General features: G+C 41.9%; 1 protein-coding gene across 2 annotated transcripts in view; it reads left to right on the plus strand.

The window, feature by feature from the left end:
- LOC144797749 (phospholipid scramblase 1-like) overlaps positions 1–15,234 on the plus strand; it is a 113,378-nt gene that overhangs the window by 40,118 nt on the left and 58,026 nt on the right. For both annotated transcript variants that reach the window (XM_078668498.1, XM_078668499.1), the window contains exons 2-3: positions 7,201–7,285; positions 9,776–9,966. In XM_078668498.1, the coding sequence (XP_078524624.1) occupies positions 7,273–7,285; positions 9,776–9,966 (204 nt within the window). In that variant the 5' untranslated portion in view covers positions 7,201–7,272. The remainder of the gene's footprint in view (positions 1–7,200; positions 7,286–9,775; positions 9,967–15,234) is intronic.

The following is a 15,234-nucleotide window of genomic DNA, read 5'->3' on the forward strand; positions in this document are numbered from 1 at the left end:
ACAAAGGCATTCTCAACTAATTGCAGGGGCTGAGAGTCAACATAGCTACAGATGCGAGCGCCGTACATGGCAGTTGTGACACACTTAGCTTTAAAAATTTGGATTAAATCCACGACCGACTTTCTGCCCAATTTACTGGTGAAATGGGCTGGGGCGGTGGTGGCTTTAGAAAATAAACATTTTCTAGCTAAAACCGCATATGGCCATGTCCCTCTATAATCAAAGTGAATACCAAGGTATGGAAATTTGTTAGTGCATTCAACCTTGGTATTATTAATAAAACTGTTGTGGCATTTAACACTATTCGTTCCACATTTCATTATAAACATTTTTGAAGTGTTCACTTGCAAACCCAGATTTCACCTGTATGTGGCAAAGCTAGTCACTAATCTTTGTAACCCCAATTAGGTACGTGACATTAGGACATTGCCATCTGCGTACAATAACGCAGGGATCGGGCGTTTATCGATTAGTGGTATAGCTGCTTCATGGAGTTTATAAGTGGTATTTCTACTCCCATTTCCTCAAGGATAATCCAGAGTTTGTTGTGTCCTGTCAGTATTGAGCGGAACTCTGGTTGTTTGTTACAAGGTGTGCTCACCATTTCCGAGGCTATAGAAACATTGCGTTTGAATGGTTTCTGGAACAAGAATGACATACTAGGTTTTGCCTACCTTATCTCAAAAGAGAACAAGGCACAGTGTGCACTTCATTCAAAAGACATGAACACTGAATTTCCAATTATCGCAAGTGGAATGATTGTCAATGAGGAGTTGATGCCTACAGAGAGATATTCAAAAGGTATGGGCCATATTGTAAGAGCAAATTGGGGAAAGCTGACCTTCGTGTTGTGTGACATGTTGAGTGGGCTGTACGAAATAGTTCCAATCGAGTCATTGTACTGTCAAATGACACAGATGTTATGATTGTGCTACTTAGATTTGTTGCAATGTTCTTAAGTCAAGGATTGTCAGAGTTATGGATACGTTATGGAACAGGCGAGAAAAGACACTTAATCCTGCTTCATATTTAGTGCAAGAAACTTGACCCAGAGATGCCCAGTGTTCTTATCGAGGCTCATATTCTTACGGGCGATGGCACTATGAACAAAATTGGAACTAAACTTGTAGCTTTAACTGCTGAACAATGAAATTTCTAAAAGGATTTGCTGGGACAGAAAAAGAATGTGACTTGAAAGATGTAGAAAAATGCCTTGTGCCTTTGTGGAAAACAAGTTCCGACTATTACACATTTGACTAACTTTGGTACAGTGAGTTCAAGAGATCATTCCTGCTAAGTGACCTTCCATTGACATCATAGTCTGTGCATGGACACATTAAAAGAACGTTCTACTTGATCAGAAGATGTGTAAATGTTTTGGAGCATGCATATGTAAAGAAAGATCCGTATGATTGTGGTTCGGAAGATGTTGATGATGTGCCAAAACCTATGAAATTTCAAAAGCCTCTACCCACAGAAAGTACACATACATGTATTTACAAAACCTGTGCTACAAAAAAGTGTTTGTGTTGATATGGTCTTCTCAAATGCTCAATATTCTGCAAATGTACCAAGACTGTAACTTTTTTTAAACTTATCATTTACAAGTCACTAATTGTTGTTGTGTTTTATCTAATAGCACTCACCTAGCATTCTGCCGACCGCTGGTTACTCCGCGCTGCGGATTCCACCACAGCTGCGGCCCCCCAGCAAAACCTCTCAGCTGCCGCCATCACAGGCGTGCACACAGGCCATGCCCCCATCGAGGCCACGCCCCCTTGCCCTATAACTGGCGCAGAAACACGAGCGTCCAGTTGAACCTTCACTCCTGAGGCGGAAAGCCGGGAGTTTTTTAAAGCTGTAACTTTTTTAAAACTTATCATTTACAAGTCACTAATTGTTGTTGTGTTGATCTAATAGCACTCACCTAGCATTCTGCCGACCGCTGGTTACTCCGCGCTGTGGATTCCATCACAGCTGCGCCCCCCCGGCAAAACCTCTCAGCTGCCGCCATCACAGGCGTGCACACAGGCCACGCCCCCATCGAGGCCACGCCCCCTTGCCCTATAACTGGCGCTGAAACACGAGCGTCCAGTTGAACCTTCACTCCTGAGGCGGAAAGCCGGGAGTTTTTTAAAGCTGTAACTTTTTTAAAACTTATCATTTACAAGTCACTAATTGTTGTTGTGTTGATCTAATAGCACTCACCTAGCATTCTGCCGACCGCTGGTTACTCCGCGCTGCGGATTCCATCACAGCTGCGGCCCCCCGGCAAAACCTCTCAGCTGCCGCCATCACAGGCGTGCACACAGGCCACGCCCCCATCGAGGCCACGCCCCCTTGCCCTATAACTGGCGCTGAAACACGAGCGTCCAGTTGAACCTTCACTCCTGAGGCGGAAAGCCGGGAGTTTTTTAAAGTTGTAACTTTTTTTAAAACTTATCATTTACAAGTCACTAATTGTTATTGTGTTGATCTAATAGCACTCACCTAGCATTCTGCCGACCGCTGGTTACTCCGCGCTGCGGATTCCATCACAGCTGCGGCCCCCCGGCAAAACCTCTCAGCTGCCGCCATCTCAGGCGTGCACACAGGCCATGCCCCCATCGAGGCCACGCCCCCCTTCACATCACTCCCTCTAATAAAACATGTGCATGTGGAGGAAGCGCAGCAGACGAGCGCAGCGGGCGCGGCGATTGCGCGCCAAAGGCGCGCTTAAGGCAAGCTCGTCTGCGCTCGTCCGCGCCGAGACCGGGCCAGAGGCCAGCCCCCTTGATGCTGGTGAGCTGCACTCGCTTCCTATATCTTCTATCCTCACTTATACTTCCGAACAACTTCGTAATCTGAACTTCTTAACAGATGTGATGCACCCCTTACCGCACCTACGTCACACCGATCTCAATATAGGTCCCTAAAAATGTCCTTTTTGCACCTCCCCCACGTACTCCTCCTCCCCTCCCCCCAAGGTCTCAGCAGCACTTATCAATATTCGTTCAGTCCCCAAACATAAAGCTGAAATTCTAGACTTCATCGAGTCACACAACATAGACCTCTTATTTACCACCGAAACATGGGGCGATGACTCTTCAGGCCCAGACTTCAAAGCAGCCATTCCCGAGAATTACTGCGTTTGCAGACTTGACAGAAAAAAACGTTAGGGGGGGAGGAATAGCCATTATTTACAAAAACCACTTCAAAGTCAAGCTTACTGACTTTAACCACAGCGACTGTGAGGCTTCTTCTTTTTCAATCAGCATCTCCGACACTCAATCATTCACAGGCATCCTACTCTACCGCCCTCCAGGGACCAGATCGAATTTCTTAATAATCTCAACAACTTAATTGAGCTCTCCGCAGGCGCACCACATTTCACCATACTGGGCGATTTTAACTTTCATCTTGAGGCCTTATCCGACCCTGACACCATGGTGCTATCTAATGATCTAGCAGCTGCCGGCCTACAGCAAATTGTCACTCAGCCCACCCATAAAGCCAGTCATACTCTTGACGGACTATTCACAAGCAACCCACACATCACGGTGTCAAATGTGACCCCCCTCATATGGACGGACCATTCAGCAGTCTATTTTTCCCTAAAACTGTCAACCTTGCCTTCCCACCTTCCATCCTACTCCCCCCATCACCATCAGAAACTGGAAAAATATTGACCTTCCTCATCTTTCTGCCTTGTTGCTTGACAGTATCACTACCACTGAACACGATCCCTCTCTAGCTTCTGTCAACTACCTTCACAGCCTAAACAAGGCCTGTCATACCCTAGCTCCCCCTAAAACCTTTTTTCGCACCAGACTTTCCCCTTCAGCCCCCTGGTTTACAGAATCCCTCCAACTGCAGCGTCAACAGTGTAGAAACCTCGAAAGACGTTGGCGCCGCCACTACAATGAATCGGAAAAAATTACCTACAAAAGTGCCCTCTCGATATACAAAGATCTTATTATTACAGAAAAATCATCCTACTACACCACTCACATCACCCAGGCAAAAAACTCAGCAAAAGAACTGTTTCAGGTGGTCACTCACCTTTCCAACCCACCTTCCCCCTGCTTCAATGGAACCCAACTCCTTTGCGACTCTCTCGCAAACTTCTTCAAAGAGAAAGCCACTGATATTTTCTCAGCCTTTACCCTTGTCCCCTCCGTTACCTCATCCAATCTTCCTTCTAACAAGGATACACCCAGCCTCTCGTTTTTCGAAGCTGTTACGGAAGAACAAGTCCATCGATTCATTCTGGGTACCAAATCAGGATCACCTCTAGATCCTTGTCCTCCCGCTATTCTTAACAGAATCCCTGAAGCCATTTCTCCTGCCTTGACGTCCATCTGCAATGCCATGTTTACTACGGGCATTTACCCTTCAGTCTGGAAGGAGGCTATCATTAGGCCGCTCCTAAAGAAACCCACTCTTGACCCCCTTCTCCCTGCCAGTTACCGACCCATCGCCTGTCTCCCCTTTCCAGCAAAGATTTTTGAAAAAGCGATGAACTTGCAACTATCCAACTTCATAGACAAAAATAACTTATTAGACGAGACCCAATTTGGCTTCAGACGGGGTCATGGAACTGAGACTGCGCTACTAAAAGCAGCAGACGAAATCAGAATGACCCTGGACAATGGAGGAGCTGCGGTATTGATACTATTGGATCTTTCTGCGGCTTTCGACACGGTCGATCATGCCATCTTGATCGACCGTGTCTCAGCTATAGGAGTCAAAAACAAAGTGAAAGACCTTCTCGCATCCTTCCTAGCTGATCGTACCCAAACAGTCAAAATGGCCCACTTCACTTCCCAGACTTTCACTCTCCCTTGTGGCGTCCCACAGGGCTCCTCCCTAAGTCCGACACTATTCAACATTTATGTTTCGGACTTAGCGAGAGTAATAAAATCCTATGGAATTGCCCTGACAACCTACGCTGATGATACCCAACTTGTGCTCTCTGTACATAATAACGGTACATCAGTGGCAGCAAATTTCCAAATGGGAATGAGGGCTATCAGCTCCTGGATGTCATCTAATTGTCTCAAACTAAACTCTGACAAAACAGAGGTGATGACATTCGGGAGGCTGGACCCCATCTGGTCCCAGTGCTGGTGGCCATCAGAGTTAGGAGACCCCCCTCAACCTGTCACCAAGGTCCGCAACCTTGGAGTCATCTTTGATGACAAACTGACATTTCAGCATCATGTCAATTCAGTGGTCTCTTCATCTTTTTACATCCTAAAAAGAATTAAAAAACTGCTCCCTTACCTTCCACCATCAGCCGGTAGAACCTCGATTAGTACATTGGTTTTTTCCAAAACTGATTACTGTAATGCCCTTTTCTTGAACGCTCAGAAAAAAGTCATCAACCAACTCCAACTAGTCCAGAACGCCTCGGCCAGAGTCCTCTTAAACGTCCCCAAATTCACATCCATTTCCTCTTACATCCGCCAACTACACTGGCTCCCTGTCAGGAGCCGGACAATATTTAAGGCCCTGTGTATCACCTACAAGGCTGTCAACAACGTGGGTCCACAGTTCCTCAGAGCAGCTTTCCGCCCGCTCGAGTACCCAAGAACACTCCGCTCCTCCTCTGCATATTTGTTGAAAGTCCCTCGAACAAAAAAGGTCAATTGGGGTTACAGGTGTTTCACTATCTCATCTTCCAAACTTTGGAACACACTGCCCCTCCACATCAAAACCGCCCGACCCTCCTCAGCTTCAGGAAAAAACTAAAAACATGGCTTTTCCCAGTATAACTTACCACCTCAGGGATGGTTCTGTACTCTAGCGCCGAGACACCCCCGGGTATTTGCGCGCTCTAAAAATGTCACAAACATAAACATAAGAGTGATTGCAGAAACAAATAAAGTGAACTATGAAAACGTGTCTAAAACAGGAGTGATAAACATTATTTGTTTTTCATATTTAGATCATAAACAATACCTAAAAGGATTAAACAAAAATTATTTTTCCATTTCTATATAGGTCTCTTATTCCTCTATTATTGCTGCCATTTTGGAAAATGGCAGGAGGATTGCTATGAAGAGTTATGTTCTGTCTGTATAACACTACTTGACCTCAAACCTATGTTTTGACACCAAAATGAAGTATAAAGTTCTCATGGTTCCTTAAATATTAATCATCACTGCAACACATCTGCCATTTTTAGAAATGTAGGGACAGATGTAGGTGGCCAAATAGCGAGCGCTAACGCTTTAATTCGCAGAATTTCAGCGTTTGCGATCACTAATTGGCAGCAAGCAATGTAGGTAAGTTGAAACCTACTATCAAAATGAGGAATCACAAAATTGTGATTCCTTATTTTGCTCTTGCGTTTAAGGAATCGCAAACTGCGATTCCTTAAATGCAATGTAAGTAGCACCAAAGAAAGTACACTTTAGCCTTAAGGAATCGCTAATTACCACCAACTTCAAGTTGGTGGTAATTAGCATTTCCTTTAAAAAAGCACTTTTTTGCTTTTTTTTTAAGTGCCATGTGGCACACATTCATGCCCTTAGGGCATGTATGTGTGCCACATGTGCGCACACGCACATTTCAGGGTTGCAACAGGGTGTCCTTTTGCACCCCTGGCACCCTTGAAATTGCGCCTGCAATTTGTGAGTGCCTCTTGGTGACTCGCAAATTGCGGGAGTAATTCCTATTCATTCCTATGGGCCTCTTGGCCCATAGGAATTAATGGGAAGGTATTCGTTAATTTTGAATCGCAATTTGCGATTCACAATTAGGGAATATTAAGGAATCGCAAAAAATATTGTGATTCCTACCTACATGGCATATTGCGCTTCCTCAATAGCGATTCCCTAAAAATCACTATTAAGGAACCGCAAACATGCATTTACCTACATCTGGCCCGTAGTGGTCTACCCAAGCTAAATTACTTCTCTAATGATCCAAAAATGAAAATCTCTGGACAACAATTTTTTTACAGAGGTATATCGGGGACCGGGATTATATGGGTTGTGGGCATCTAACTGCGCCAAGGATATTCAGAGCATTTTAATATTCATTACAATCTCTTGACTTTTATTTTGGTGATTACACGTCTTGTTGATTGGTGCCCTGGTTCTCACAACTTTTATATAAATAAATGGATAAACGTATACATGATTGGATCCTTCTTATTTCCAGACGTCTGATGATTACTTAATGCTCACATCTTTTTTTATTTCTCCTTTTTAGGCCTGAGAGCTAGGTGGTGCCCAGACTTGTTAAAACTAGAGTGCAGAGAAGTGACTGGCGACACACTTTGAAATGTCGGCTCCAGGTAAGCACAAGAGCCCAATACCCCTCTGTGTCTCTGTAGGGACAGCTCCTTTTCTTGTAGTTAAATATACATCTCTACTCTCTTGCCATAAAAATGCCTGCCTCGCTGATGCAAAAAAAATTATCACTTTTTAGATCATACCTACAGACACCTTTAGCTATTTGATAAGAGCCCATGTCTTCGTACACCCAAACAACACACAGATAAATACATATACACATACACACTGTGGCTTTTGGACAGCTCCTTTCAGCCATTGGCTACTGTGGATCATCTAGCTTGTCACTGGCTAACGAGGCTGTCCTTCAGAGCTAGTATCAGCAGATGTGAACACCTCAAAAGTAGCCCGCATGTGCATTACCATTTTATTTTCTTTATTTTTATATAATCTTTAGGGCCTCCACCCTTCCTCTCTGTAGGTGTGCCCACCACCTTCTATGACCCTTCCACTCCATGTTTTTTGTTTTATTGTGTATATAGATATATATATTTTTGGATTATTCCTGAGTCCAGCATCTGCAAAGTGCTACCAAGCCACTGGGTTCATTTTATGCATTTGAGCACACTTTGTTTTAGTTTACCATTCATGCATATTGGATTGGTAAATAAACAAATAAATATTGCTGTTGTGTATCACGAGCATGCAGCACAGGCACATGCATTTATTGCAACACTTATGCATCCCTGCATCAGACGTGGTGGCCATCTTGGAATGGTCATGCTTCCAGGATGGCCTCCATGTTCAACAGACATGCACATGCATGCGTGGTTGTATCGTGGTGGCCATTTTGGCAAATGTGTGACTTATGGGCTTTTCCACTGCATTTTTCTCATACTCTTATTTTGAATGTTTCTAGACAATTGGCTGTCCAGAAAATAATTAATACTGCAGTTCTGTGAGAAAAAACTAGACTTCTTGTATGTGCTTGATAGATTTTGAGATGTGGGATTGGTGATGGTAAATGGGTCGGGATTGGGACTGGGAATGGAAGTCCTCCACAGCCATGTGTGCTTCTCTCACTGGCCTGTCTTGTTACTTCCAAAATAGCAAGTCTACCAATGCGACCTCAATATTTCTAAGTTTCAAAAAGAAACCTAAGACTTGCTGGAGATCAGGAAAGCTGGCCGGTGTCGCTCAACTCTCCTACTGAGTTCAGCTTTGGTAGCAGGAATGTGTGAAGTGGTACAAACAGAGCACCCCATAAGCTGAAATCAGTATGCACTCACAAAATTAGCATTTTGCAATATATGATTATACATCATACACTATTAGTCTACCAACCGTGTGTGTTAGAATGAATGTGAATAGTGTAACCAGCTCAGCAATAATTATGCACATTTGAACAAGGGTCAGAGAAGCCCCCAACCTTATTTCTTCGCATATCCTTAACCTCTATGGGTAGAACAGGCATAAGCTATAACTAGCCGTCTAGCAGTATAGCTGCATTAGATTATAAAAATACACCAGGTCATGAAAAGCCTCCCTGCATAGCTTACTGTGCCATCAGATGAGGCCTTGAGGCAGATAGATGCAACTGGGTTCAAGGGCACAGACTTGACAGTGACTTTAGAACCTGTGAATCCAGTCTAGCTATATATTACATAGTTTGACTTGCACAAGCTGAAAATCTCCCGGAAGTCACCAGAATGATTCCCATTTTGTTGAAAGTGCAGGATGAGTGTTGTGCTTCTACTCTCTTTCCACCCAAGCCCCCTTTACCACTGTTAGCATCTTGCATTCATAAGCTGTGCTGAAGGGGTCAGGGGATATGAGCGAAGGAATGTTAGAGCTTTGTAATTGCTTGTGTGAGCTAAGGGCCTCATTACAAGCGTGGCGGTCCACGTACCACCAGACTCGCAGGGCGAAGCAGTGGCGATCTTCTGACAGCCGTATTATGACCAAGGCAGTCTAGCCACCCTGGGACCACCACAACTGCCAGAGATCCCTGGCCGTGACAGGGGTCTTGAGGCCACAATATGCTTGGCGGGGCAGCTATGGCCTGCCAATCATGTTACGAGTTTTCTCACTGCCACACTTTTCATGGTGGTGCGACCGCCATGAAAAGTGTGGCTGTGAGGAAACGAAGGGGGCCATGCAGGGCCCCCTGGCGCCTGTGCACCATGGGGTGCATGGAGGGGGGGCACATGTTGTGCCCCCCTATGTGTATGCACCTCAATAACTGCACGGCATGGATGCAGCAGTTGATGCTGTGCAGGTACTGCATTTGATGTTCCCATCACGGCGCTTTGGGAACACCAAAGAACCACCCGCCAGACAGGAGAAAACTCCTTACCTGGCGGGCGGTTCATCAACGGGTTTGACGGTGCGGGAACAGGGCACTCACACACCTTCAAACTCGTAATGAGGCACTTAGAGCCTAAAGTCACATGGTGGCTATCAACTCAGGTTTCTCTGGTGGCAACCATGAGCTCCGTGATCGCTAAGAGCTTACGTAGAGGTCTGCACTTATGACGTTGTTTATTCTGCAGCTTACAACAGCGCCCCATTTAAGGGCATGGATGACCATCCACCAAGCTACAATGCCATACAGCCTCCAGGGCCAGGACCTATGAATTTCCCTCTTCAACCTCAAGGGCTCCCACTAGCGCAACAGACGGCCATCATGCCCTACGTAGCACAGATTCCTGGCGTGCCCCCGGGGCTGGAATACCTGACACAGGTGAGGCTTACATCTACCAACCATTCATTAGATTCTGATTTCTGGAAGATGATCCTTCTTCCCTTGTACCTCTGTACACCATCTCCGCTCATATATTTCTTCTGTTGTACCTCTGTTATAGCTCTATAGTATCTCTAGCTTCTATTGCCTTTTTCATATTTATATAATATTTATCGCATTCATTCTATCTCTCATCTCCATGGTATCTCTCTGCCATGTGTATTTGTTATAGCTCTACAGTATCTATTTTTTCTTGTGTCTTTTTTTATTTCTACATAGTTCCTAACTCATTTATTCTGTTTCTGTTAAATCACTGTGGTATATCTCTACCCTGCACTTCAGTTACAGCTCCACAATATCTATTGTTTCTGCTGTGTCTTTGTTATATTTTTATAGTATCTCTGTCATTCTCTCTCTGATATATCGCTATGGCATATCTCTGCCATTTACATCTGCTACAGCTCCACAGTATTTATTGCTTCTGCTGTGTCTTTGTTATATTTTTACACCACCAATCTCATTCATTCAATCTCTTATATATGTTATATCTCCATAGTCCCTGTCAGAAATGAGGCAAAGATACTCTCATGTCTACTGAAGTCTGCCCAAGTTTATTCAGCAGACCAGTGTTGCCCACTACTGTGGAAAGTTACAGCATTTGCTCCTCCATTGCAGGAAACATCTAAGGCTGAGCTTTCCCCAGTTTGCATGACGTTTTATAGGTTTCTTCTGACCTTTGCTTCAATTCAGAGTACACATGTCCAGACCTGAAACTCCGATTATCAGGTGCCTGGCTTTCTCATGAGAAGAACAAAAAGGACCCTGAGAAAGATAGAAGAAATGCTATCTCACAAATCCTGAGCCAGTCATTTATCAATCCTCGCCTTGCAGACCTATCACTGGAGCGAGGCTAAAATGTCAGGGATGAGAGAACTGAACAGACTATGTATAACAAGGGCAGAATGCAAGAAACTGCATGGCAGTAGATGAACCAACATAGGGTCAGATATTAAATACCTAGTTAAGCAATTTTCTTGCAATGCCAGTTTCGAGCTCTTAAATTGTATCCGTAAACTGTATTTTTTGTAATATCTCTAATGTTTGTACATCTTTGATTTGAATATTGCAACTTTTTTAAAGTTTATTTTTTATAGAGTTTTGTATAGCGCGAACTAAACCCGAGACATCGGGTATCGGAGCGCTTTACATGAGCAACAGTTTTGTTACAGATGGATAGACACATTCAGTTTTGTTAGGCACGGCATCTCATATCTCTACTATTAAGTATCGACTCTTGTATTTCTGTATTGAATGTTGCATCTCTGTCATATCTCTACTGTTAAGTATTTTTTTTTAAGTTTGAAAAGGAATTTTATTGAAAATAGAATTGCAATAGAGAAAATCACAATTTAATATGATGATGAAAACAATGCAATATTAAATAAAAGTAATACAATGCAATGAGGAGGAGAAAAGAAAAGGAAAGAAAGAGTAGGAAAAGGAAAAGAAGGGGGGAATCAGTATTGAATTACAGTACAATCTCTATAGATAAAATGTAGTAAGTAAAACATGCAAAGTCTCCAAAGAACAATTCATATAATAATTAAAGATATATAGTTACATAAGATAATAAATAACATCCTGGAAAACTATTTCAAGGGGGCTTGGGAACTTTTTCAAGACATGGAGTATGTATTGGGGAAGCTTGGGCTGAGATATCTAGAAAGATAGTGATGGATAACCACAATAAATCTCATTTGATAGCAAGTGAAACAGGATGGACATATGCTCTGTCCAATCTATGATTAAAACAAACACCATACCACCAGGCTTGAAATGAAATATCTGACGTATTTTTTCCAAGATTTAGTAATTTGTTGAAATGCTACTGCCAAAAGAAGATCAATAATGGAGGTGTTATGATCAATGGGGGACCATATGTCTGCAAGACTACCTAGAAAAATGTGCATGGGGAAAATGGGAATTGAGTAGAGAAAATTTTATTGATTTGCTGCCATACTCTAACCCAAAAAGCATGAATTAAAGGACATGTAAAAAGCATGTGATGGAGATCTGCTTGTGTGGATGAGCAAGACCAACAGGTCGAGGGGATAGAGGAGTCTATTTTATGCAATTTGAGGGGAGTCATCAAAAGTCTGTTGTAGATAAAAACAGTGTTTGAGTGGTATTCGCTGCCCTAGAAGATTTCCTTATTTTGTTCCATATTTGATGCCATAAAGGGATAGTGAACGAGGCTCCTAAGTCTACTTCCCAGTCTTGTTCAATTTTTGATTTGTCAGTTGTAGAGGGAATTTCCTGTAATCATTTATAAATTTGTGAAGGGGAAGATAATAGAAAGGGCATAGTGAGGGTAGAGGAGGTGTTTCGAGAAGAGGAAGTTGGAAGGGAGTCAAAATCAATTTGAATAGCATCTCGTAATAAAATGAATTTGGGAAGGAAAGATTGAGGGAGAGAGAAATGTGATTGAAGAGAGAAGTAAACACAAGAACCATTGTTAAAAAATTGATGTATCCAAGTAAGACCCAATTCTTGCCATTTTTTCCAGAAGAGAGTTCTAGTTTTGATTGTAATAAGAGGTTTCTACCAAATAGGGGATTGTAAAAATCGAGCGTGATCATCAAGGCCAACGAAAAGTAAAGGAAGAAAACATTTTCTGGAGTTTTTAAGAATAGGGAGGGACATCTTTTGAGGAGTACGTGGAAGAGAAATAAATTCTTCAAAAGAAAAGGGATGAAAAAAGGAGGATTCAACTTCAACCCACAATGAGGGGGAGATTGCATCAGATAATAAAGAAACTGAATTAGAGAGAAAGAATGCTGTGTGGTATGAAGAGATGTCTGGCAAGTTGACACCACCTAATTGTTTAGGTTTTTTAAGTTTAGAAAAGGACATTCTAGCTTTTTTGTTTTGCCTCAAAAATTTGGATAAGATTGAGTAAATGGTTTTGTAGCAGGATTTTGGGATATTAATCGGTAGATTAGAGAGGAAAAATAAAATTATTGGGACTAACATCATTTTGATAGAATCTAATCTGCCCCACCAAGATAAAAATAAATGATTTCATCTGGACGTGGAATCTGTTAAGGTGGTATGTAAATGTTCGATATTAAGAGCTACTGTATCTTTAATTGAGGACGTAAACCAGAGACCTAAATATTTTATTTTAGAGGAGCTCCAATGAAAAGAAGAAATTAAAAATTCAGCACGAAAACAAAATTCATTAAGTGGAAGAGTTTCACATTCATCTACATTAAGTTTATAACCTGATACCTTTGCATAATTTGAGGCATCAGATAAAAAGGCTGGGATAGAAGTTTGAGGGTTAGAAATAAATAAAAGAATGTAATCCGCATATGCAGAGAGCTTGAGATGTTTCTTACCATAAGGGAAACCAGTAATATCTTTATTTAGTCGAATTTTTGTCAAGAAGGGTTCTAATGCAAGAATGAAAAGGAGGGGAGACAGAGGACATCCTTGGCGAACCCCTCCAAAAAGAGGAAAAGAAGATGATATCAATCCATTAGCAAAAAAAAGGATCTAGGAAAAGAATATAATAACGAGATGTAAAAAGAAATTTTGGACCAAAAACGAACCAAGTAAGGGTGGAAAAAATAAAAGTCCAATTAACTCTATCAAAAGCTTTTTCAGCGTCCAACGCAATAGCAGCTAATGATTGATTAAAAGTCTGGGATTTACTAAGAACAGTAAGGAAAAGACGAGTGTTATCAGAAAGATGACGTCCCTTAATAAAACCACATTGTTCTTTGCCAATTAGTTGGTGTAAAATGTTGTCTAACCGTAAAGCTAAGATTTTTGCAAACATTTTATAATCGAGATTAATCAACGAGATTGGCCTGTAATTCTTACATAGGGTATGATCTTTATTCTCTTTAGGAAGGAAGCAAATCAGAGATTCCTGAAAGGAGCCTTCAGATTTTTGATTGGATATAAAGAAAGAAAATAACTGATGAAGTTTGGGAACAAGAAAGTCGGAAAAGTGGGAGTAAAATTCAATTGAAAATCCATCTGGACCAGGAGCTTTACCTTTTTTTAGAATGTGAATGGCTTCCAAAATATCTTTAGGACCAATGTCTTTGTCTAATGATGCAAAATCAACAGCAGGTAGCACCGGGGAGGGAATGGAAGATAAATAGTGGTCAATATCGGTGGACAAGGGAGGGGATTCCGGAGTGTAAAGATTCTGATAAAAGTTAGTAAATTCCACAAAAATGTCTTCATCTTGGAAGAGGAAATTATCAAATTAATTTTCATTCTTTCTTTCTTCACTTTTAGGTAATTAGCAAGAACATTTCTAGCCTTATTTTGGGTAGAGTAAAATTTGGCGCTAGAATTAAGCAACAATAAATTGGCAGAATTAGTAGATAGTTTATTAAAAAATAGTTTCGCGGATATGAGTTGAGAGAGATCAGATTGAGATTTTGGTCGAAAAATAAGATTGTTCTAGCCTTTTAATTTGGGAGGTTAATGCAGTTAGGGATTGATTAGAATGACGTTGTTTCTTGGCAACATAGGAGATAATGAAGTCTCTAGAGGCAGCTTTGAAAGTGTCCCAAACTAGTTGAGGTGAAGAGAGGGGAGACTCATTATCAGTAAAAAAAGTTGTGTGCCAAGTCAGGAAAAGCTGTTGTGAAAGCTTTGTCTAATAGGAGGGAGTTCTTGAATCTCCATCTCCTAGTACCTTTAACAGGGGGAAGTAAATCAAGATGTAGGGATACTGGAGCATGATCAGAAATTAAAATGGAACCTATGTCTGAATAAGTGATGTGCTGCGTTAAAGCTTTGGAAATAAAAATGTAATCAAGCCTAGATTGGGAAGAATGAACAGGGGGAAAAATATGTGTATTTTTGAAATGTAGGATTACAAAGTCTCCATGAATCAACTAGAGATCTTTGGGAAATGGTGGAGGTGAATTGAGTATGCATTTGGGAGGGGGAGAAACGGGAAGAAGATTTCCTATCTAGAAAAGGGTCCACAATCATATTACAGTCCCCACCCAAAATAAAATAATCACCTGTATATTGCATCATTCTAGATAGAATTTGAGGCCAAAACAATTTATCATGTACAGTGGGAGCATATATATTAAAAATGGTTAAGGGAATTTTCTTGACTAACATTGATACAATAACCCATTGACCTTCAGCGTCAGAATCTTGTTTGATAAGTTGAACGTTCAAACGTTTATGACAAAGAATTGCAACACCATTACGTTTCCCCGAACCAGG

This window comes from Lissotriton helveticus, chromosome 12 (genome assembly GCF_964261635.1).
Source record: "Lissotriton helveticus chromosome 12, aLisHel1.1, whole genome shotgun sequence".
In the NCBI taxonomy this organism is placed as follows: domain Eukaryota; kingdom Metazoa; phylum Chordata; class Amphibia; order Caudata; family Salamandridae; genus Lissotriton; species Lissotriton helveticus.